The sequence below is a fragment of the Micropterus salmoides genome, unplaced genomic scaffold (assembly GCF_014851395.1).
Source record: "Micropterus salmoides isolate LMB-PRFRI ecotype aquatic unplaced genomic scaffold, ASM1485139v1 Ms_hic_scaffold_4016, whole genome shotgun sequence".
Classification (NCBI taxonomy): Eukaryota; Metazoa; Chordata; class Actinopteri; order Centrarchiformes; family Centrarchidae; genus Micropterus; species Micropterus salmoides.
Genome location: NW_024043392.1, coordinates 4,375 through 29,563, shown reverse-complemented (window position 1 = coordinate 29,563; position 25,189 = coordinate 4,375). Strand labels below are relative to the sequence as shown.

At 39.2% G+C, this 25,189-nt stretch overlaps 2 protein-coding genes across 2 annotated transcripts; both read left to right on the top strand.

Moving 5' to 3' along the window:
• Positions 1–4,237: 4,237 nt before the first annotated feature.
• LOC119887122 lies at positions 4,238–10,271 on the top strand. The gene is made up of 11 exons (XM_038698046.1): positions 4,238–4,551; positions 5,543–5,801; positions 6,189–6,251; positions 6,574–6,612; positions 6,729–6,812; positions 8,137–8,184; positions 8,267–8,340; positions 9,365–9,451; positions 9,546–9,583; positions 9,666–9,805; positions 10,243–10,271. Exons 1-11 carry the CDS (start codon positions 4,240–4,242, stop codon positions 10,269–10,271), a joined length of 1,173 nt encoding a protein of 390 aa, XP_038553974.1. The 5' UTR covers positions 4,238–4,239.
• A 109-nt stretch (positions 10,272–10,380) lies between these two features.
• On the top strand, positions 10,381–24,931 carry LOC119887121 (flocculation protein FLO11-like). Its single transcript, XM_038698045.1, has 22 exons — positions 10,381–10,527; positions 10,605–10,666; positions 11,737–11,804; positions 11,885–11,928; positions 12,067–12,106; positions 12,225–12,259; positions 12,490–12,617; positions 12,718–12,835; positions 13,525–17,870; positions 18,267–18,355; positions 18,771–18,907; positions 18,997–19,153; positions 19,799–19,954; positions 20,264–20,386; positions 20,784–20,829; positions 20,916–21,019; positions 21,254–21,378; positions 21,490–21,758; positions 21,951–23,138; positions 23,244–23,345; positions 23,998–24,114; positions 24,212–24,931. Exons 1-19 carry the CDS (start codon positions 10,391–10,393, stop codon positions 22,070–22,072), a joined length of 6,306 nt encoding a protein of 2,101 aa, XP_038553973.1. The 5' UTR covers positions 10,381–10,390; the 3' UTR covers positions 22,073–23,138; positions 23,244–23,345; positions 23,998–24,114; positions 24,212–24,931.
• Positions 24,932–25,189: the final 258 nt, after the last annotated feature.

Here is a 25,189-nt window from a genome sequence, read left to right as displayed (position 1 = left end):
TTCCGTGGAAGTGGTAGTGTCTTTTGCATATCTGCTTAGGTACATACCTGTTCACTGTAAGTCACTCCGGGGCTTCCAGCTTTAGTATGAACTGTTATTCATGTACTTGTTGAATTATAAAATTATAAAATTAAGTAAGTTAAATTATAAAAATAAATTATAAATTAATAATAGTAACATATATATATTTCATCAATCAATTTTATAATTGAAAGGAGTGAAAATCAGACTTAAATTCATCAGCTGGACAGAAACATATACTGAAATTCAAAGAACATATGTGAGTACGTTGTTACAACTAAATCAGACTCTTGTAGCCATGAACTAGCTCACCTTACAGCTGAAACAACACTAACAACTTGCATGAATGATATCTACATAGACACACAATAAGCGTGATTTAAGTTTGATGAGTTAAACTACAAAGCAGGTAATGCTATAACAAAAATAAATGTAGTAAAAAAAAAACTTTCTAATTGGCTGTGCCTGCCACAGGGTGCTTACTTTTTCACATGTGGAAGAAAGTCTAATCAGTGAATCAGGTAATTTATAACTTGCTCCTGATTGGGGAAATTCCATTCCTGGTCTCCCCTATATATACACACAATAGATCAAAAGATGTGTGTAATTTTAAAGGGGTCAAAAAGCGCTCGAAAGTCCACAGCTACTATCACCTACTCTATAGGTCCCCAAAGCTTTAAAATGCATGGGTCTTTAGGCCTATTGTTTTTTGTTGTTTTGATTTTGTGTTTTTAAGTGTTTTGATCCATTGTTTTCATCAGCTTCATTTCCGGGTGCAGCAGACAGCTGTTTAATGCAAAATAGCTCTCATAAACACACTGTAATGCCTTCCCAGCACAAAACTGCAAAGAGTTAGCAAATAACTGGTGAACATAGTGGAGCACTTATGAGCTAAGGAGCCAGATATCTACCTTGGGAGATGGGGGAGACCAAAACAGAGCTAAAAGTTGAGTGAAAATTAGACTTAAATTCATCAGCTGAACAGAAATACAACTTCAATTGAATGATACTGTTGCTCTGTATTGGGTTGTGTAGAAAGGCAACTGTTTGCTAACAACTTCTCCATATCAACTTATAAGGTGACATTATATCAATTTTAGGTTTTTATAGTGGCTTAAGAGAACAATTAATGTTGCTTTATGAATGAGGGTAGCAGATTATATAAGATTATATGAGCCTTTGTGTAGTGTGAGATACTGTATTATCAACATTTTACAAGTGTATCAACAACATTAAGATGGTGTGAATGTGGAGAAGAGTAACCCGATCTGCTGTGTCCATCCCTGCCCTGCAGGCGATCCGTCAGGGTAGACAAAGCCTCAGATAATATTAGATCATTTTGTTTACCGGCTGAAAAGGAGAATTTCTGTGTAACCCTACACTGAAACAATGATACGCGGTGATCATATCCACATCTTTAAACACAGATGGAAAGGAAGAGCATAACAGAAATGTGGGAAGATGTGGGAAGATTATTGTCGTTCTCATTCACAAAGCTTGAAATGAAATGTTAATATTTGAAACAGCCATGAATGAATAATATAGAAGTAACTGACCTAACCAGAAGGAGACACGGATGTCAAATTTACATCACCTTATGTTTCCAGGAGGATGTGTGGCCTTTTCTTTGAAGGGCAGTGGAGATGGACACTAGTCATCTGGCTTTTGCTGCTGGCAGCCACACAACCCAAAGGTATTTACTGATTCACATAGAAAAAAAAGAAGATACAGAGTTGGAATATTGATTTTAATTAAGGGAAATGGGATTTCCTTTTGCACATAAAGCAAATGAAGGTGAGAATAACCGTGCAACCGGAGTTGTGTCTAAAACATGAAATGCAAATTAAGAGTATAGAGTACTTGTACTTTCTCGCTTTTTGTACAGTCATGTAACATATTCAGAAGGTAATTTTTCCCCTACTCAGCAATATCATGTCCAAAGTGTGTTGTGTTGTTTATCATGTCTGTGAAGATTCTCAGTCATCCAGGTCATAGTTATCCAAAGAAGGTTAAAGTCAAGGGCAACTGGACTTGGTTGAAGATACTAGAAGACGTTCCCTCAACCAAAGGACTTCTTCAATTCTTCCGATTGTTGGTTTGTGTGTGTGGGTTTTCTGTAAAGTGTTTACAGAAAACCCACACACACAGACCAATACCTACTCTTCAATTCCCACCACCCACTGGAGCATAAGCTAGGGGTCATGAGAACACTGCACCACAGAGCGGAAAACATACCAACAAGCGCCCAAGCCAGAGAGAAGGAACAGAACCACCTGAAGGGGGCACTTACAGCCTGTGGATAACCTAAATGGTCCTTTGTGAAAACAGCCACAAGATCCAAGAAGAACAAAACTACAGGGGAGGAGGAAAAGAAGATGAAACGCAACAACATTGTGATTCCGTACGTGTCTGGAGTATCAGAGGAACTCAGGAGGATTTTCAACAAACACAACATCCCTGTGTTTTTTAAACCCAAGAACACTCTAAGACAGATACCGGTACACCCCAGAGACCGCCCCCCATACACAAGAAAAGCAATCTAGTGTATGCAGTCCAGTGCAGTGAGGAATGCACAGACCTGTATATTGGGGAGCCTAAACAACCACTACACAAACGCATGGCTCAACACAGAAAGGCCAACTCCTCAGGTCAAGACTGCAGTCTACGATGGTCTTTCAGTCTTGGCCTCAGGTGGTCCTAACGACCATAAAGACTGTCCTTAAAACAGCCAGGAGCACTAACGAACCAGCGGTATCGACGATCCTGGCAAACGACCCCACTGAGGTTAAATAGCTTAGTTTCCCTACCAGTCAGTCAGAACTGAAGAAACATCTTCTAGTATCTTCAACCAAGTCCAGTTGCCCTTGACTTTAACATTCTTTGGATATCAGTTATCATGTTTAGATAAAAGTAATATAAAAGGTGGTCTACAGCTGTATGCTAGCAGCTCTGTTAGGCTGTGCTGAGGCATAGCTGCTTTGAGCTAAATGCTAATGTCATCATGCTAACAAACTCGCAGTGGCAATGCTAACAGGTTCCAAGGTTTTGGCTAGAAATGGAGGTCACAATAATGGCAACAGAACTAAAGAACAGCAACTGAAGTCTTTTCTTTACACTTTCTGATTTAACTGATCACGTTAAATGAGAGTAGCAGAAAGAGTTGCAAAAAGAGTAATCGAAGTATTAACACAAACATACAGTACTACTAACAAAGAGTCAACCAACCATTTTCTTAAGGGATTACATTTTATGTTTTAAAGGTACAATGTGTAAGATATGGCCAGAATTTTACTTTAAAACAAAATGAACATTATCAACAGACATGGCCCATTCTGTGTTATAATACTACTTGATGGCTCTGCAATCCCTTCACACAACGCAATCCCAGTTCTGGCTATTCTCATCTGTGACACCACGATGGTGGAACAAGCTACCACACGCCATCAGAGCAGGGGGCGTCCCTCTCCAACTTCAAGAAGCTCTTGAAAACTCGTCTCTTCCGAGAACACTTCCTCTTATAACACCTCTAACTCCTAACCTCTAACATGCACTTCCTGTGCTCTTCTTCTTCTTCTATCCCCTACAATGATCTTGTATTGATTGCACTTTTTGTTTTGATTGCATTTTTTGTTAACTCTTATTTCCTTCCCTAGGTATCTACCCCATTGATTTGATATGTACTGTGAGCTCTTACTAGTATTTATTGCTGCTCTTATGTTTTGTCAGTTGTAGATCTGTAGTTGATGCTCTGTTGATGATTGTATGTTGTTCCTCAAATGTAAGTCGCTTTGGATAAAAGCATCTGCCAAATGAGTAAATGTAAATGTAGTAAAACCCCCACCCCCTTCCGGGAGTTGTGTGCGAGTGGCAAGTTTGCAAAATAAATACAGCGAGAGCATGAATATTGGACTTAAATAAAACCGGTGAACAGAACCATGACTTCAAATTAAATATAATATGTATGCCTATGCGATGAATGTGTAAATAGGAAACGGTTTGTCAAGTTGGACAAAAAAGCTTAAGATGATAATATGTCAGAGCGCAAGCCTTTATATTAAGTTCTTCCTCTTTAACCCTTTGCGTGTTTCTAAAGTGTAACTTTAAAAGTTCCTTGGCTCTTAACCATTGTGACAATTTCTGCCTCCAGTGCAGCTCTGCTGTGAAAACGTAAACCTTTAATCTGTCTTTCTTTCACCTGTTCCAGTGCTTGGCTATTTCATGGGTGACATTAAGGCAGTATTAAATGGCTGTGAGGACTACTGGACCTTGCAGGACAGAGCCGCTATGCCGCTACTCTTTAAGATGACGGTGTGTGTCGACATCCGTGTGGTCGTCCCCGGAGCCTGGGTGGCCTTCTCCTACAGTTCAATCTACACACCCAGACCCGAGCTGGGTCTGGAGGGAGATGATGAGGCGTTGTATGGGTGGCTGCTAAGGGTCCGACACCGATTTCCAATCCGGCTTTCCTCAACACAATGGCATAGAGTGTGTCTGAGGAGGGACGTACTGCGCAACTCCTTTAGCCTGGAGGTAAAACTTGCAGTGTACTAGTATTGGTGGGGAAAGTATTCAGATCGTTTGTCATCTGTATCATATTTTAAATCATCATCATGTGTTTTTTATGTAAAATCTTAATCTGCATAGTGACTAGTTACTATGGCTGTCAAATAAATGTAGTAGAGCCAAAAGTTCAATATTTGCCTCTGAATTGTAGTAGAACTTTAAAGTACCTCAAATCTGTAGTTAAATTTAGCACTTGAGTAAATGTGCTTAGTTACCTTCCACCACTGAGTATGTCACAAGTTCTAGACAAAGCCTGTCCAAAAATAGTGTTTGCAAAAATACATCGTTTACACAAATCCAAGTTCATAACCACACATTGTTTGACAGTGTATTGTGTTGTCTTTCAATCCAAATCCTGCCCATAAACAAAAAAGGCACAGTGAAGTATGTGCAGATTTTTTATGTGCAGAACTATGTAGACTTACACAGCAGAGTACCTCTAAAACTTTTACTTTATTATTCTAAGCAAGTCAGAAAATGCTAATGCTAATTTTGATAATTTGGGCTTTTTCCAGTAGTTTGCAAACTTTTTACTTTTACAATTTACTTTACAACTTTTACAACATCTTCATTTTATTACAACTTTGGTCTTATTTCTGTAGTTTTAACCATCATTTCTATCAGTTATGATAACACTGTTATCACCAAAAGTATAGTTAATATCTGGGAACATGGTGATATTTCTACAAGGCCTTAGAGGGCATGAAACATGTTGTAAAATGGCTGGCAAAGCAGGTCACAGCTGAATCTGGAAGTTGGTCTATAAACTGTGAAAACCTTTAAAACCTGTTTGATTGTCTGAGTACAACCTGTTTCTCTCTCTCTCAAATTAATTTACAGCAACGCAAGCAATCTAGAGCAAATTTGGAGGCAGTGTGGACCAGTAATTGCAGGAGTCAAACTTGTACTTATTCAGCACTTTCTCTGTTTGTTTAAAATTGTGTTAACAATGTTTCAGGTTGATGGGAAAATGGTGGCAGAGAGGACGGTCATCGCTCAGGCCATTCCCCCCTCCGGCTCCCTCTGGCTGGGCTGCCGTCCAAGGGACCAACCCCCGGGAGCCATGCAAGGAGAAATTGAGCTGTACCTGTTCCGCATGTGGCCGGACCTTGGTGACCATGGCCTCTGCGAGGACGGCACTGTGATTGGCTGGAACTCCCAGTACTGGGGTGTGACCAGTGCCAAGGCCACACAGAGAGACCCCAGACTTCTGTGTGGTGAGACAGACACGCATAAACTCATCTTTACCTAACAGATCCAAAATGTTTTAACTTCGTTCAAGCTTGGATCTTGTGCATGAGTGGCTTTTCCATATAATTATTGATTGCATTTATAACAGAATGCAAACAGAATTGCTGATTCCTGAATGTAAAAGACTTTGAATCCAGCTAACACACTGCACGGCTTGTTGGTCAAATAGAAGCTTGAGCATCTTATCCTTCATTACTACAGTGGCCTCATCAGCCTGTTCTAGCACAAATGTAATTGTGTTTTTCTTATAATGCTAATTTCTTATGGCTCCCGAGAGCTGCAGAGAAAACTACACATAGTTCTGCATGTTCCTAGAGCATGTTGAATGCTGAATGTTTTTATGCCACTTCTAGACCGCAGACGCTTGAGACGTGGGCCACGGGCTTTCCAAAGCGTTAACAGTGGTGTGTATTCAGGTGACTTACACACTTACATGCATGTTGTGCATGTCTGGGCATGCAGGCATTTACATAAGAACCTAAATTTAAAAAACACACACTTTTTAAATGATTATCCGGTATTTTATTTGACCTTTATTTAACCAATATGGCTTCTGGAGATCTAAATATGCTTTTCCAGAAAGTCATCATTGAAAATTATCAGTACAGTTATATAAAGCTACTAGTATATAGACTTTTTGAGTAGGGGAAAATTACCTTCTGAATATGTTACATGACTGTTCAAAAAAACGAGAAAGTACAAGTACTCTATACTCTTAATTTGCATTTCATGTTTTAGACACAACTCCGGTTGCACGGTTATTCTCACCTTCATTTGGTAAGCATCACTTTCAGACAAGAATATCCAATGAAATAATATGTCTAATTATCTCAACTATAGTGCTTCCTCCTGATTATTACTTGACATCCTTCTTCCTACTTTCTTTTTACTAGAAGTGCCTTCAACTACAACTACCTCAAGTCCTCTCATAGCAACACCTGTCACTCAAAGGAGCAACCAGACGTCTAAGGTCACCGGTGCGTGATGCTGACAGTATAGCTGTGTCCCAAATCCATACTATTTACTTATTCTATAGAGTATGTGATACATATTAATCAGCATAGTATAATGTTTTAGAAGTAAGTAAGTTTACAAAAATATCAACATACCTGGCATAGCATTTTATACTAACAGGAAATTATGTATTATTTACTTCATAAAGAGACATCGAAATGTTTTACTAAGATTTAACACCTATTTTTTGTTGTCCAAGATATTTTTGGAGCTGTTTCACCACCACCCACAATTTATTTTATTTTATTCGATTTCCTTTTACAGCACACGCCAAAATCGACCATATTTACAAATGTGTTTTGTGCTGCTCATTTGTTTATCTTTTCATGGCTATGGCTATCAGCATCTCTTTTGCAAACTGCTGTTGCTGCTCTATGGAACACTTACTGTGAATAAGAGCATTTATCTGTAGAAACACTATCAGACACTGGATAATGAGTAATTAAAACAACAAATTTCATGAAATGGTATACAAGCCATCAAACTCTTTAACTCATTCCTCAAAGTGTCAGACACTTGGACATTTCATCATTAACTGCATCTTGTAATAACTGACGTATGGTGCAATTTTCTCTGTTTCATTATTTGGGTTACTCAGTTATGAATTTTTAATTCATTCCACCTCATCACTACCAGCACTATTATTACACTATTTATTTATTCCTGCTATTTAAAAAGAATATTTTTACACCGTTAATATTGTATAATACTATAAATATTCACATTTTTGTTTATTATTATATTCTTAGATTTTTATTCTTTATTATATTCTCTACTTACCAGCTTCTACTATTGTTTCTGTTCCTTTTATATCTTGTGAGTATCTGTAAAAAATATTTTCCCTCAGGGATCAATAAAGGATTCTGGTGATAATTGAATCATGCTATGTCAGTAAATGATGAAAACTTTTTCTTTTTGAAGTTTATCAGAAACATTTCTGCAATAAAGATGAGCGCTCAGATTAACAAACACACTGTAAACAAACCAACAGTTTAGATATATTATTTAAAACACTTTATTTGAGTTAGATAATAAATCAAATTAAGTGATGTTTTACTATATTTGTATATATTCTAGTATGGTATAAATAATAATGCGAGGGCACCAAAAACTAACCCTGGACGATCACTCACATTATGTTAGTCTAACACATTTACTGGGTATTTGTATGGGAGTATAAATAGACACTGTATTGCGTTGTATTACTGATGGAAATAAGAAACAATACCTAAACCTATTGTTGCTAATGTGTTTTTTTTAAATATAATGTTTTCTCTGTTCTTTTAGGGTCCCCATTATTAAATTGTAACATCAGCCAACTCTGTTCCAGTAAAAGTAAGAAATATCCACCCTTTGTCCAATCAGACTGTTTTGTTCAGGCATATTTGTGGGCTTAGAACTCCCTTTTTTTCTACAGGTGCTTACTTTTGGATGTCCATAAGTGTGAATGCCAAAAATGGCAATAAGACCGAAAAAGATGTCCACAACTTGGTGAGAGTGACATTTTCTCCTCATCCACTTGGATTTCTCTTGTGTACCTTTAAATCTCCAGCCCTTCATCGTGCCATGCACTTAAGAGCTTTAAATGTCAACTCGTCAAAAAAAAGTCTTGCCAGCACAGGAATAGTTTGAAGGAGCAGTACATTCCGACCCTGCGATGCACCTGAAATAAATTTGATGTGAGCTGTCAACTATTCACTGCTGTACTACAAAGGGTTAGTGCGAGTTTTACTGCATGGGGTACTTATAAGCAATGTACTCCTGTGAACTGACTATGGTTAAGTATGTCATACAGCCCCACGTCAAAAAACCCGAACTAGTTCAATACAAATCTAGGCCTACATAACCACAGGTTTTACTTTCTTTCAGTAAGCTTTCAACCAGGAGCTACTGTGTACCATACCTGAATTGACAATGTAATACAAAAAGCTACAGTAGATGATTCAGAATACTTTGGATTTGGTGTTCGGCTTGTTCATTAAGGGAACATCTCTAGGTGTATCTGGAAAGATTTACAAACTCAAGTCTCTACCAACTAGTCAATATTATGGCTGTATTCACAGCCACTACATGTAAGATTTAACATTTCTAACTGGTGTCCTCAAAGGGGTACTGTGAAGGGAGAATGAATAGTAGAAATCAAAACATAGACAGCCCTGATTTCCCCTGGGTTGTTGCTTTTAAACAAACAAAAATTTAAACCATCAGAATTATCACATTTACTCAAAATCACATTTGAGTAAATTTGGTTTGTCTAATACATTCTCATCCCCTAACATATGTGAACTGTGTATAAAAAGGGCAATGCTTTCTACAAAGTTAATCGAATGTGGGTGTAAACTTCTACAAATGAAGGCTTTAACCTCAGTAATTGTTTCATTTCAAATCCAAATTGATGGAGCACAGAGCAAACACAATAAAACATTTGTCACTGTCCTAATTCTTAAACTGTATGTGTTTAGCTCCCATCACCTCCCACACAGTTCTAGCATCTGTCTCTCCATCTGTCACTCAGGTGTCAAAAGCGTTTGGTTGCAAAGGAGATGCAGCAAAAAAGGGAACAGGCCTTATAGATTTCTGTCAGAGTGACAGACAACTTCAGGTCAGTCTGTCCCAGAAACAGGAAACATCCTTTCACTTTAAAAACTCTCCTATAAGGCATGCAAATGACTGCAATTTTTTCACTCTCTTTGCAGAGTTTACAGGTGAACTGTAGTGCTAAAAGGAACATAAGGTAACAGCCTGTCATTTTGTGTAACTGCTAAATATACTTTAAATTGCACCTCCTCACAGTGGTGTGAATACTTTAATTACAGCGAAACGACCTGTGATGTGTTGTTGCAACTCAGCTACGCTGTCTCGGCGTGTGAACTGCAGCATGCTGGAGTCTCTGCACTGCAGCAAGCTGGAGACCAGCAAATACAAGCAACAATCATAGGAGAGGTGGAGAGAGTCGGTGAGCATTTTTCAATCAGTCAGTTTCTTCACATACATAAAAACACACAGTACTGTTCACCTAAATGATAAGACTACATTAACAAACATTGGTAAGGAAACCTTAAACTGCTACAGAAAAATATTAAAAACTCAGTTTAGTGTTAGTTTGTGTATTAAAAGACCAATGTCAATTTGAGATGACAACATGATTTAATTTAATTCACCTTTGGACCATGGATTGTGCCTTTTAGTCACGCACAGTTATACAAGTGGAAGCACACACACATACAGTGTTTTGCAAGTATGCAAAATGCACCCATGTTTGGAATAAGTCATGTAAACAAAAACAGAGGAACCACTGTATTCATGCAAAACACCAACTGGAAGAAAACAACTCACAAATTCTGAATAAACACAGAATCAGTTATTAAGTTAAAAAATGTCCTCACTGTCAAGGTCTAGAAATCATCTGCTCACAAAGATAAAAATACTGACACAAAAACACACCATCTTACTTGTGAAGACATATTATTACCTTGCCCCATAACTCATAACTACATGCCTAAAATTAAAAAAGCACACACACAGCATTATTAGATTACTCATGTTGATTTTGTTCACATCAGGTCGAGATCTTTGTGGGGATGTGAAGCCCTCCAGTGGCGGGTTAGTGTACAGGTGTACATCCACATCTTCTCTGGATGATATCTGTCGGACAAACATATACTCCAACCTTACATGGTGAGCAATACCTTTTGTTTTTCTGAATATATGTCTTTATATGTGTACACTCTGTATTATCTATGTTTATTCACTAGCTCCCTCATAGAGCCTAACTCCAACCCAGCTCCACAACAACTTAAGACAAATTCCTGCAGCAGTGAGTATCAAAAACACCAATTATATTCACCAGAATTCACTGTTGCTTCCGCTGCTGTAACCATGTTTGTCTCTGCCTCAGGGGAAGTGCCTCGCTTTTGTGACTGCACTGCTTTCTGTAATTCTGCAAGTAAGAAAGCAGACAAAATATTGTCCTCCTGCCTATCTGCATATGTCTGCACTGCAATGTCAAGCAAAAAATGTTTGTGTATATATAGTATGTGTTAATATCCCTCCACACACAGCTGCTAAATGTAATTGTGTACTTAAGACTGTGTGGGATGTTAATGAAATTAGTAATATTTTAGGGACCTTTCTACCGTTCACACTACAGAACACAATGTTACCATTTAATAGTTTTTTAATTTACTTTTTGGCTTTTATACCAAGAGATTAGTGAGAAGATTGACACCAAACTCATCTGTATGACAAATATAAAGCTCCAGCCAGCAGGCTATCATGTTAGCTTAGCTCCACTAGAGGGAATCTGCTTGGCTAGACTCCTTCCAAGGTAAAAAGAAATCCACCTACCAGCATCTCTGAGGCTCACAAACTAACATTTTGTATCTCTGTTGGCTTATGTGTTGTATGTATCCTTTGCAATGTTGCTTATATATGTTGCCTTGTCATTACTTTTCTACAAATAAATAGAGAAAAAAAAAATCTCTGTTCGTACATTGACTTCCTGGTGCTTGCCAAAAAACTTGGCACATAATCCTGTTAATGACCACAAATAGTTTTAAACAAATTAGATATAATGTATAATGTGTTAAATGATGAGTTTTAGAGGTGCTGATAGGTGGATTTGTTTGACCTTTGTACCTTTGGCTATTTATTTCACACTGCTTCTACTCTTTATGCTAGCGCTAATATTAAGCTATGGTGTCCTGGCTGTAGCTTTATATTTAATTTACAGGCATGAGAGTGGTATTGATCTTATTATCTAAATCTCTGCAGAACGCATCTAAGTGTATTTCCCAAAATACTGAACTATTCCTTTAACTGAAACAAAGTCTCAGAAGTAGGTGTGTCCTAAACTGCCCCTGACAACAACAACTTTTTGTTTTTCAGGCCAGTTTTTTGCCACAAGAATTAATATTACCAGTGCTTTTGTTACCATTGATCTCCTAAAAAGAATGGTATGTATACTACAGTATGAATGAACTATATTTACTATTGTATATATGACATGTGCTGACTTTCTAACCTTATTTGGCAGTTGCTGACACTTGGAGCAGCCAGCAAATGTAAAACAATGTCATCGTAAGTCTGTATCCTCAATGTCATAGGCTGCAAAATAAAATGATATGTTGAAAGTTATTGAACAGGTTAACCTAATACTGAATAAGAAAGGGTTTTGGTGGTGAAAATTCATACATATGGACAATTCTTTGTTTCCAGTTCAATGTGCCAAGATTCTGAGATTTCAAAGAGCTACCAGGTAAATCTTACTGCAGACGACGGTTTGGCATTAACCCAAACCTTATAAAATCACACAGATGTACTTTCATTGATCTAGAGCCATCAATCATGCTTCATAAATTTGTTTCTTTATCCAGGGCGCTCATCTGGAATGCCATGGGAATAAACAGAGGTAGGCGTGTTTCTTCCTCTTGTCTGTTATGTGGACACAGACTAATCAATGTTCATTGGGAAAGAGGAAGTACAAGGTTGAATTTTGGCACAGTGTTAAAGAAAATCATAATATTTCAATATAGGATAACTCCAGGAATGCACTATTGATGATAATGTATTTGATCATAAATATGGTAAATACCAGTATGTAAAGGTGGCTTTTTTAACCCATTTGCTGCTGGTCTCTAGGTTGTACAGCTGCATGGTGATACTGGTGATGTCTGGCCCTGTCAATAGCTGCTCCCTGAATAAACTTATGCAACAACTCATTGATAGCAACATTGGCATAACAAATGAAAAGCCACTTACACGCATGGGTTAGTCTCCATATTTATAATTTTTCCCTAATATGAAACCTCTATAATATATAAATAGATATTGTGTATATATTATTGATGGTGCTCTGTTTGTTCGCAGTGGCCTGTGGTGGTCCTGGTTTGCCTGTCAGTGCTCTGTTGGCGTCCAACCTGACCTGGGTTGCCAGTGACCTGCTGACCTCTGATGTCTGTCAGTCTGACCCCACTCTGCTTAAATGGTAAATGTATAAAACATTTCTCTGGTGGTGGCATTTGAAAACCAATATAGTTATGTTTTTCTTTGGTTTACAGTCATGCGATCTCTTTAGATGAGATGCTCTTTCTGTTTGTTAGAGAACAAGCAGCACTTCTTTTGGTGGAAAAAGGGAACTAGAGAAACAAAGGATGTTTGATGATGTTTATAGTCATTCTGGCAAATTCAGTTTATAGATGAGTCAGGCTGAGGGAAAATGTCAATTATAAAGCAAAGTGTGTCTACAAAATTAAAAAAGCTTGGAAACAGGGGAAAGTATAATTTTTACACTTCAGTTTTTGTACTGATTAAACAAACGAGATATGAGTTTACAAGGTGTTAGTAAGCCGATTTTGTTAGGCTTGGATGCAGGCAGCATAGCTGTTTCCCCCCGTAACCAGTCTTTGTGCTAAGCTAAGCTAATTGGTCGTTAGCAGTAGCTTTATACTTGCAGTGCAGATTTGAGAGTGGTATCAATCTTCTCATCTGACCAAAATGGTTAATATGCCTTTAAAATGTATTGCTTCAGGTTATTTTATATGTGAAGTAATAATTGTAATAATCCTAATCTTAATACTGCTACCATTGCCCTTACCCAAGACATTGGCCTCCTGCAATGAAGTTAATAAAGTATTTCACCTAATTTAAGTTTTATATTTTGGTGTTCTTTTTTAGTGAGGCAAATGAGACGCTTGCTGTACTTCTGTCTGACAGCTGCCCTCCCACAACCAAGCAAAGCACAACACAGGCTCCCACTCTGACCAGCAGAAATGATACAACTGAGTACAATATAACCAGAGTTACACCTTCTCCAGATCACACAAAAGAGCACAATGTAACCAGAGATGCACCTTCTCCCGTTCACATAACAGAGCACAATGTAACCAGAGTTACACCTTCAGATCACACAACAGAGCACAATGTAACCAGAGATGCACCTTCTCCCGTTCACATAACAGAGCACAATGTAACCAGAGTTAAACCTTCAGATCACACAACAGAGCACAATGTAACCAGAGATGCACCTTCTCCCGTTCACACAACAGAGCACAATGTAACCAGAGTTACACCTTCTCCCGTTCACATAACAGAGCACAATGTAACCAGAGATGCACCTCCAGATCACATAACAAAGCATAATGTAACCAGAGTTACACCTCCAGATCACACAACAGAGCACAATGTAACCAAAGTTACACCTCCAGATCACACAACAAAGCACAATGTAACCAGAGTTACACCTCCAGATCACACAACAGAGCACAATGTAACCAGAGATGCACCTTCTCCCGTTCACACAACAGAGCACAATGTAACCAGAGTTACACCTCCAGATCACACAACAGAGCACAATGTAACCAGAGTTACACCTTCAGATAACACAACAGAGTACAATGTAACCAGAGATACACCTCCAGATAACACAACAGAGTACAATGTAACCAGAGTTACACCTCCAGATAACACAACAGAGTACAATGTAACCAGAATTACACCTCCAGATAACACAACAGAGTACAATGTAACCAGAGTTACACCTCCAGATAACACAACAAAGTACAATGTAACCAGAGTTACACCTCCAGATAACACAACAGAGCACAATGTAACCAGAGATGCACCTTCTCCCGTTCACACAACAGAGCACAATGTAACCAGAGATGCACCTCCAGATCACACAACAGAGTACAATGTAACCAGAGTTACACCTCCAGATAACACAACAGAGTACAATGTAACCAGGGTTACACCTCCAGATAACACAACAGAGCACAATGTAACCAGAGATGCACCTCCAGATAACACAACAGAGTACAATGTAACCAGGGTTACACCTCCAGATAACACAACAGAGTACAATGTAACCAGAGTTACACCTCCAGATAACACAACAGAGTACAATGTAACCAGGGTTACACCTCCAGATCGCACATCAGAGTACAATGTAACCAGAGTTACACCTCCAGATAACACAACAGAGCACAATGTAACCAGAGATGCACCTTCTCCCATTCACACAACAGAGCACAATGTAACCAGAGTTACACCTCCAGATAACACAACAGAGCACAATGTAACCAGAGTTACACCTTCTCCCGTTCACACAACAGAGCACAATGTAACCAGAGATGCACCTTCTCCCGTTCACACAACAGAGCACAATGTAACCAGAGTTACACCTCCAGATAACACAACAGAGCACAATGTAACCAGAGATGCACCTTCTCCCGTTCACACAACAGAGCACAATGTAACCAGAGTTACACCTCCAGATAACACAACAGAGCACAATGTAACCAGAGTTACACCTTCTCCCGTTCACACAACAGAGCACAATGTAACCAGAGTTACACCTTCTCCCGTTCACACAACAGAGCACAATGTAACCAGAGATGCACCTCCAGATCACACAACAGAGTACAATGTAACCAGAGTTACACCTCCAGATAACACAACAGAGTACAATGTAACCAGGGTTACACCTCCAGATAACACAACAGAGCACAATGTAACCAGAGATGCACCTCCAGATAACACAACAGAGTACAATGTAACCAGGGTTACACCTCCAGATAACACAACAGAGTACAATGTAACCAGAGTTACACCTCCAGATAACACAACAGAGTACAATGTAACCAGGGTTACACCTCCAGATCGCACATCAGAGTACAATGTAACCAGAGTTACACCTCCAGATAACACAACAGAGCACAATGTAACCAGAGATGCACCTTCTCCCATTCACACAACAGAGCACAATGTAACCAGAGTTACACCTCCAGATAACACAACAGAGCACAATGTAACCAGAGTTACACCTTCTCCCGTTCACACAACAGAGCACAATGTAACCAGAGATGCACCTTCTCCCGTTCACACAACAGAGCACAATGTAACCAGAGTTACACCTCCAGATAACACAACAGAGCACAATGTAACCAGAGATGCACCTTCTCCCATTCACACAACAGAGCACAATGTAACCAGAGTTACACCTCCAGATAACACAACAGAGCACAATGTAACCAGAGTTACACCTTCTCCCGTTCACACAACAGAGCACAATGTAACCAGAGATGCACCTTCTCCCGTTCACACAACAGAGCACAATGTAACCAGAGTTACACCTCCAGATAACACAACAGAGCACAATGTAACCAGAGATGCACCTTCTCCCGTTCACACAACAGAGCACAATGTAACCAGAGTTACACCTCCAGATAACACAACAGAGCACAATGTAACCAGAGTTACACCTTCTCCCGTTCACACAACAGAGCACAATGTAACCAGAGTTACACCTTCTCCCGTTCACACAACAGAACAAAATGTAACCAGAGTTACACCTTCTCCCGTTCACACAACAGAGCACAATGTAACCAGAGTTACACCTTCTCCCGTTCACACAACAGAACAAAATGTAACCAGAGATGCACCTTCTCCTGTTCACACAACAGAACACAATGTAACCAGAGATGCACCTTCTCCTGTTCACACAACAGAACACAATGTAACCAGAGATGCACCTCCAGATCACACAACAGAGCACAATGTAACCAGAGTTACACCTTCTCCCGTTCACACAACAGAACACAATGTAACCAGAGTTACACCTTCTCCCGTTCACACAACAGAGCACAATGTAACCAGAGATGCACCTCCAGATCACACAACAGAGCACAATGTAACCAGAGATGCACCTCCAGATCACACAACAGAGCACAATGTAACCAGAGTTAAACCTCCAGATCACACAACAGCGCACAATGTAACCAGAGTTACACCTTCTCCCGTTCACACAACAGAGCACAATGTAACCAGAGATGCACCTTCTCCCGTTCACACAACAGAACACAATGTAACCAGAGATGCACCTTCTCCTGTTCAGACAACAGCGCACAATGTAACCAGAGTTACACCTTCTCCCGTTCACACAACAGAGCACAATGTAACCAGAGATGCACCTTCTCCCGTTCACACAACAGAACAAAATGTAACCAGAGTTACACCTTCTCCCGTTCACACAACAGAGCACAATTTAACCAGAGTTACACCTTCTCCCGTTCACACAACAGAGCACAATTTAACCAGAGTTACACCTTCTCCCGTTCACACAACAGAGCACAATGTAACCAGAGTTACACCTTCTCCCGTTCACACAACAGAGCACAATGTAACCAGAGATGCACCTTCTCCCGTTCACACAACAGAACAAAATGTAACCAGAGTTACACCTTCTCCCGTTCACACAACAGAGCACAATGTAACCAGAGATGCACCTTCTCCTGTTCACACAACAGCGCACAATGTAACGATAGCCAGCAGCTCTGGAAAACACAACAGTACAGTTACTACGACAGTTAGCTCATTCACACCATCTCCTAATCACACATCAGTGAATAATGTAACTACAGTTTCTAACTACTACATTACAACTGAGAATATAACCACGACTACTGTATCTCAAAACAAAACTGCCACTGACAGTGTAACCACTGCACCTATCAGGGAAACACAACAGAACACAACTGCTCCTTTTAAAAACACGACAATGTCTACAACATCCACTAAAAACTCAACTGTTGACAGTATGCCGTCTGTTGTTGACAACAGCACTAAACCCACAGTAGCTCCACTGAACAACCAGACTGTACATGACACCACAGTGAGAGTGACTGATAATATCACAACAACCAACAAAAATAACATCACCGCTGCCACTGGCATCAAGCTCAACGAAACTGCAGGAATCAGCTTCAACCTGAGCTCAACTGCAAGCAGTTCAACCGCTGATTTTGACTTAGCAACCAAAGGACCAGGAGTCAGTTTAACAACTACAGCTAACACTACCCTTGAATATAAAGCCACAACTTCTTCCACAACCCCTACAGCTACTACAACTATCCATGGCACACTTTTGCCCCAGATTAACACTACTACTGCAATGGTTTCCTCTAATTCTTCTACAACAACTCTCCAAACCACCACCCTTACCAGCACAACCACAACCATCCCTGGTACGTATAGTTAAGAATTCAACATTTAAATTTTGATTAAAGACACAAATATAGCTTTTTAATATGGTGAATCAAACTGGCTGGAATAGTTTGCTTTTTTGAATGCTTCTTAAAGTTTTAATGAATTGTGAAAGTGGCCAATTGTGCAGTCCATGGATAAAGTTATAAAAGCATAATAAATGTATTACTAGAATAGTTCCTTTATCCTCTTTGATAGAATGCTTGAATGCTTTAATAGGAGGATTTCTTGGTAACGGCCTTGACCAGTAAACTTTATGCTTCGCTATGGTGATTTATTTTATCAATATCACCATACATGAATCATTGATGCATGCAACTTGACGACTTGCTGTACTCCTCACCACGGTGCTGGAACTACCTCCCCAACCACCGCAGAGACAGCTAAAAGCCAAGATGCCCAGGAGGAAAAGGCAAACGAGCTGCTGAATCAAACACAGGATGCATCTCAGCTCAACTCTTTTCAGGTGAAGTTACTGATCTATTGAAGTATGCGCAGAAACACAATAACATGAATATCTGAACTAGTTTTACACATTTTGTCTAGAAATCTATGGATATTTCAAATAACTTGACGTCATTAATGACTGCTTGATAGATTTTTTATCATTTGGATGTGTTGCTGTCTGTAGCAACATATCTGTAGGAAATATTTCTATCTTCAGTTGACCTGGTCAAATGGAAATAATGGAAAATCTAAATGGAAATATTTTAAATGCAAGTTTTACTTTACCAAAAAGAATGTCAGTCAGATACTAGCATCAAAATATTAAAGGGATTTGTTTCCATTTAACGTTGTGTCAGCCAGTGTGTTGACTGTAGATGTTTTGAAAGTTAGATCAGTCAGTGAAAGTAAACTTTAGAGTTTGATGGGTGTTGCAGGTCGCACAGTTGGTGGGGGAGTTGGAGAAATTTCTGGAGGGCCCCACTGTCTCCCAGGCAGTGGGACAAAAGGTCATCAATGTAATCAGCAACCTGATGGGGGCTGACTCAGTGGCACTCTCTGCATCTGCTAACAGGTACAACTCACACAACCTTCACCCACACACATATTCAGGTACATCTGATGTTTCTAAAATGTTTTGTTTTGTTTCTTTCCTGTTGACAGGCTGATTCAAATGGTAGATGCTGTGGGTCTTAAGCTGGTTGTCACAGGTGACGGAGAGATCGTCTCTTCAGATTCACTTGTTCTGACAGTGAGGACGGTTGATGGGACCAACTTTCCAGCAACATCTGTCGACATTTTCAACACTGATAATGTCCAGGTAAGTCAGATCTGGTCTCACTGCATTTCACGAGACACAATGGGACTCATGCAAGAACCGCGTGTATGAGAAGATTTGATCTTATGTAGTCCAGACCTGTCAGACGAGTCATGTACAGGGCAAAAACGCACACTGACTTAAGAACTAAATCAAATTCCCTGAATCAGAATAAATTATGAGCTGAAAAATTAAACCAACATTAGGAAAATTCTCTCACTACACAATCTTCCTTAGGTTCTATCTAGTATCATCATGTGTTGCACTGAGTGTAGGCTACAATATTAAACCATCTAATATCTCTGTGACTGTCACATGACCGCCTCTCATATTAGTCATGGACGACACATTACCACACTATACTGCACACTGTACTGACACTGCTAAATTTGTTTACTGATTTCCAACAGCAACTGGTGTGACATTTTTCTTTTTTAGTATTTGGGAACATCTTTGTGAATATATATAAATGGCAATTTCCAGGGTGTAGATTACGCTACTCAGAATCTCAGCACAATCTCATGGAACAGGTGGTCCAATGTCTTTAAATGCACTGCCTGACCTTAAACACATAAGGAAAGCACAGCTGAAAACTACCAAAGAACCAGACTTTGTCATTAACCATTTGTTAAACGTTTGTTTGTCTAGCTCCAGACCTTCAGCAGATCCCGGTCCAAGAGGATGCCGTCTGCTCTTGGGTCTGTATTCATGCCCTCCTCCCTCACCTCGGGTCTCAGTCCTGAGCAGCAGCAGCAGGCCAGCAGGATCCAGTTCACTTTCTACACCAAATCTATCCTCTTCCAGGTACTCCTGGATTTGTCTTCTGTCATCTATCTACAGATTCTTTCACAGAGCATTGAAGTATTTATCGGTGCATATTTAATGATTTATAAGCAGCAACTTTTTACTTATCAAGTCCAGCATTTGTTTTTATTTTTAAGCCAGGTATGGTTCAATAGAAAAAAAGAAACAGCTGTAACATGTTGGACAAAAGATTATATAATAAAATATTTTCATCAGAGCAATTACTGTGATTAAATGAAATGCTAATTAAATATTACCTTACTTCAAGAGGAGTCCATCTCTCTCTCTCTCTTTTTTTTTTTTTCGCAGGATGCAACATTAGATAACCAAACCCTTGTAAGTCCAGTCCTGAGCTCTAGTGTGGCCAATCTGTCAATAAGCAACCTGTCTGAGAACATTCAGTTTACCATCCAAAACATTAAACCCATAAATGTAAGTGAACATGCATGATAAAATCATTATTTTTCTCATGAACCCATTCATCTAGATAAAGAATCCCACATAACTAAGATACTACAAGTAATTGCCAATTTTATTTAAGCCTTTTATTATTTACCATTTATTAAAAGGATGCAAATTTCACTGTCTTCATGGCCTCCAGAAATTATTAATTCATAACAATGTATAATAACAATACGACCACAATTGTAATACCAAATTTTGTCATTTATAAACATAATAGAAATTTTTTTAGTATTTTTCAAAATAGAAAGGTCACTTGTAAATTACTGTAAATTTCCTTATATAAATGGTTTAAAATCTTTGCTAAACGACCACTCAAAGTTCCTCTGTGATGCTTTTCTTCTCCTAAATTGTTCTTGGTTTGCAGGCAAACTACGTGGCCTCCTGTGCATTCTGGGACTTCACTCAGAACGGTGAATTCATGCATGCCAAATCAAGTTAGTTGGGAGCCAACTCCACAGGTATTAATATTCCTGATTGCTGTATTTCTCTTGTTCAGGTGGTGGAGGAGGTTGGAGCTCTGCCGGCTGCTTTGTTGTCAACGTCACAGCGGAAGACACAACCTGCAGCTGCAACCATCTCACATCTTTTGCAATATTGCTGGTTCGTGTACGTTTGTTTGAATGTGTGTGATACAGTTTATTGACAATAATAGTATCAATAAAGTGCTTCAAACCTCAGTTACAACATGTATATAGGGAATTAAATGAACAACTAAATTACAGGTTGAAAGGGCAACAGAAATGATGTGACTTCCTTTTTCTACATGGTTAAAGTGAGAAATTGTTCAATGTGCATTCACTGTATATTTGTGTGTGTACCCTGTCCTAAATACAGGATTTGTCCAGAGAGGGAATAACTGACCGCCAGCAGGCACAAATTCTTACTTTCATCACCTACATCGGCTGTGGGATCTCTGCTGTTTTTCTTGCTGTCACTCTACTGACATATATTTTATTTCAGTAAGAATCTATGTCTTTACAAAGCCAAGACTCCTTCAATCTGAGCTTTATTCAAGAAACCTCGTAACCACGGTAATTAAGCTCTTATTGTAAAAAACTCTTTAAATGCAGAAAACTGCTCCGGGATATCCCTGCCAAGATTCTGGTTCAGCTCTGCATGTCCCTTCTTCTCCTCAACCTGGTCTTCTTGCTGGATGGCTGGCTGGCGCTGTACCCAGCGATCGGGCTGTGCATTAGCACTGCCTTTTTCCTGCACTACTTCCTGCTGACATCATTCACCTGGGCGGGGCTTGAAGCCCTGCACATGTACCTGAGCGTCATCCAGGTGTTCACTCCCTACCTCAGCAGATACATGCTCAAGTTCTCACTGATGGGCTGGGGTGAGTAACTGCTTCAAACTAATTTGTTTTGTCAACCAATGCCTTACAAAACTTTTTCTTGATTTTTAATTTCTATAAATTTTTAAAAAACAACTTTAGAAGTGTATTAATTTAAACACCTATTTCTTCTCAAACCACTTTTTATTGGATATAATGAGATGATTCTGCTGATTAACATCCTGGTCTTTGCAGGGATTCCTCTTATAGTGGTGATCATTGTAATATCAGTGGACAAAGACAACTACGGCCTGGTCACGTATGGAAAATACACAGACGGCACTTCAGATGACTTGCAAGTTATGCTTAAATTTTAATAACCTTTTGTAAACACAGCATTTGAGTTTTGTTAGATTTGAGTTAGATTTTTTTTCAACCAGCCATAACAGAGCAATCACTAAAATACTTTTCCAGTAGCCTGGATGTGTGTTAATAAGTTTGTTTTTAACGTGTCTGCAATTATATTAGATTGGTCTTCTTTTATTTTGGTCAAAGGGTAGAGAATTGGCCAACATAGGCCATACATCTAATAAATGTATCCAGTACTTCAGGAAAAAATCCTTTTAATTAAGAAGAAATAAAAAAATAAGGTTTGTCATCATAAAATTAAGATTTAAAAAAAAATATTTTCACAGGAATACTGACATTGAAAGAATAAATCTAAAACCTTTTTCCCCCTCATTATCCCTATCATTAATGTATTTGTCCACTGGAGGGCGAGAGAGATAAAAAACTACTGTGCACTACTGGCTTAGTGGCACACCTAAATATAACAGAATCTTCATGGCCTTTGACTTAAGTGTACAGTTAAAATATCCACTGTTCATTCATCTTTAAACACATATATCTCATGCAAAATAAATGCAAATCAGATGTTGCAACTGCTTAGCAACCACCTTGAAATGCCTTACAAACCACATTGAACACCCAAACAACTGGTGACACCCGGCTAACCTACCTGAACACCAAGTAAAGTAGCTTTCAACACCCTAGTAGGCACGCACCCAGACGATAGCGAGCAGGCATTACTTTTCTTTTGAAGATTTTGTTGTTAAATACAGTCTGAACCTTTCTGTCTTTATCTATTCCCCTGTAGCTGTTGGCTGCGTAGTAACGTCGCCTTTTACGTGGGTGTGGTGGCCTACTTCATCCTGATTTTCGCTCTGTGCCTGCTGGTCTTCATCATGGTTATGGTCCAGCTGGCCCGGATCAAGAAGCAGAACCCCCAGAACCAGTCCCCTAACAGGGGAGTAATGACAGACATGCGCAGCATCGCTGGCCTCGTCATCCTGCTCGGCCTCACCTGGGGTTTCGCCCTGTTCGCCTGGGGACCCCTCTACTTACCCTTTGTTTACCTTTTCACTTTATTCAACACTCTGCAAGGTCAGACGTAAAATATATTGGGGTCTACTCCCATACAGAAGAAAACTTGACACTTTTCTGATAAAACTGACACAAGCTAATTTCTTTACTGTTTGTCCTGTCTAGGTTTCCTTGTCTTTGTTTTCCACTGTGCTGTGAAGGAGAATGTCCGCAGACAGTGGAGAACTTATCTTTGCTGTGGAAGACTGCGATTGGCTGAAAACTCAGGTGGGCATCTAAATGTGTTCTTATATCCTCTGATAATGTAATTGGGCAGATTAGGAAGGGACATGAGACAAGATACTGAATGAGGTAAGTTAGTGTCTGGTGATTTGGCCGCTTATCACCAGCTGTGACACACAGCTCATGGCAAAAATTAAGGTATTACCCAAATTTGTGTCAATGCCTTTTTAGAGTCATAACTTTGATCTACCCTGTTATTTCTGATGATCATATTGCTTCCATAAATAAATATTTGAAATCAGAACAAAGACACTCCTTGTAACTACAGAACTTGCCTGAAAATCTGGAGTTTTCTTTAATATCAAAGTTATCCATGGTTGTCTGTACAATAATAGGTACGTTGCAAACAAGAACTGCTAAATTGAGATACAGCATGTCTTTTAATGGTCTCAATTTTCCAAAATGTAAACTAATATAGGCTAAAATAAACAAGGCTGAAGTTGGAGCCCACAGCTCATCCTTAGAAATGTTGTTCCAGAACTGAGAGAATGATTATCTCCCAAACTGAAGTGAGAAAAAATATCAATATTAATGGATATTAATATACATGTTCTTATCTTCCCATTGTCATTTGTGAGATAAATCTGGCAAATAATGAGAACATATATTTTAATTAACTGTTGTCCACTTTTTGCAGAATGGAGTCGGACGGCAACACAGAACAACAAGAATCCATCGGGTACCACGGCAGCCACTGCAGATTTCCTCTTTACCACTCGAAGCTCCTCTGTCATCAGTGATCGCACCAACAGCGGTACATTCACACGTCGCGGTTTGCAATGTCTGACCTGTATTTTTATACAATCTTACACTACATATAATTAGACTATTATTGCGTTCATCTCCCAAAGGCTCTGTGTTTGGGGACAGTGGAATATTTGAAGGCTCCAACAGCGACGTCGTCCTCAACGAGATTCACAGAAGAAATCTGTCACTGCAAGGAGAGGCCTGACAACCATGTCAAGCGGTAATTTGTGATTACAATAATTATATGCTCTGAGAGAGCCGAGAGGGCGGTCAGAGATTGGTGATCTCCTGCAGCTCCAGTAAACGAAAAAAGAGACTAGAGATGACAAGATGAGATGCTCGTAGGAAATCCTCAGTGTTAGACAAGATGAAGGTTTAAAAGGTGTAATGAAGGACCAAGGAGAAGTTTGACTGAAGTACCTGAGATCAGTATGATTATGATCATTGCTTGAATGCAACAAGTTGAAAGTGTGACTTGTTACCTTTTCTACACCATAGTAGAATAAATGAACACAGAAATAATGTAAGAGACTTGTTAGCAGTAGGAAGTGTAGGTATGTTCCTGACTGAAAAATGTAATAGTTTCACTGTAACAGCTGTGACAGCATAGCTTGTTTCAAAGCTCGTAGAAGTAGTGCTGTAAACAGTGACGGTAACCTGTATGACAGGGTTTGGTATGTTAAAGATACAAAATTCATTTAATCAGTAGCCTAGAACACTGTATAGATTGTTGTGAGGCTATTTTGCTGTCTTATGAAATATTCCTTTTGTTCCCAAACATAAAAAATTAAGATGTTTCCATTGTGTTTACAATACTCCACTGGCCTTCCCTTTCTATTTTCAGTAAAGAGTTCACATCCCTCTTTTGGGGGGTGTCAAAGGCATTCTGGGATGGAATTTGTTTCAAGCATAAAAAACATGTGGCATGTAAGTGTGGTCAAGCAGCGTACTGGTACGTCTAAAGCGGAGACAATAAAACCTCAACTCATTACCTGTCTTTTTTGAGTCAGAGAGTTTGACGTCTATATGGAATCTTTTAACAAACGTGTTCAACAGAAAAAGCCACCAATTATGATCCTAGC

Coding starts and splice junctions, on each gene's coding strand:
- LOC119887122 (XM_038698046.1), top strand. CDS start 4,240: ATGGGTGACATTAAGGCAGTATTAAATGGCTGTGAGGACTACTGGACC. Junction 4,552..5,542: donor GCAACTCCTTTAGCCTGGAG/GTAAAACTTGCA, acceptor ACAATGTTTCAG/GTTGATGGGAAAATGGTGGC. Junction 9,806..10,242: donor AGGAGAGGTGGAGAGAGTCG/GTGAGCATTTTT, acceptor CTCACTGTCAAG/GTCTAGAAATCATCTGCTCA.
- LOC119887121 (XM_038698045.1), top strand. CDS start 10,391: ATGTTGATTTTGTTCACATCAGGTCGAGATCTTTGTGGGGATGTGAAG. Junction 20,387..20,783: donor AAAACATTAAACCCATAAAT/GTAAGTGAACAT, acceptor CTTGGTTTGCAG/GCAAACTACGTGGCCTCCTG. Junction 20,830..20,915: donor CTGGGACTTCACTCAGAACG/GTGAATTCATGC, acceptor TCTCTTGTTCAG/GTGGTGGAGGAGGTTGGAGC.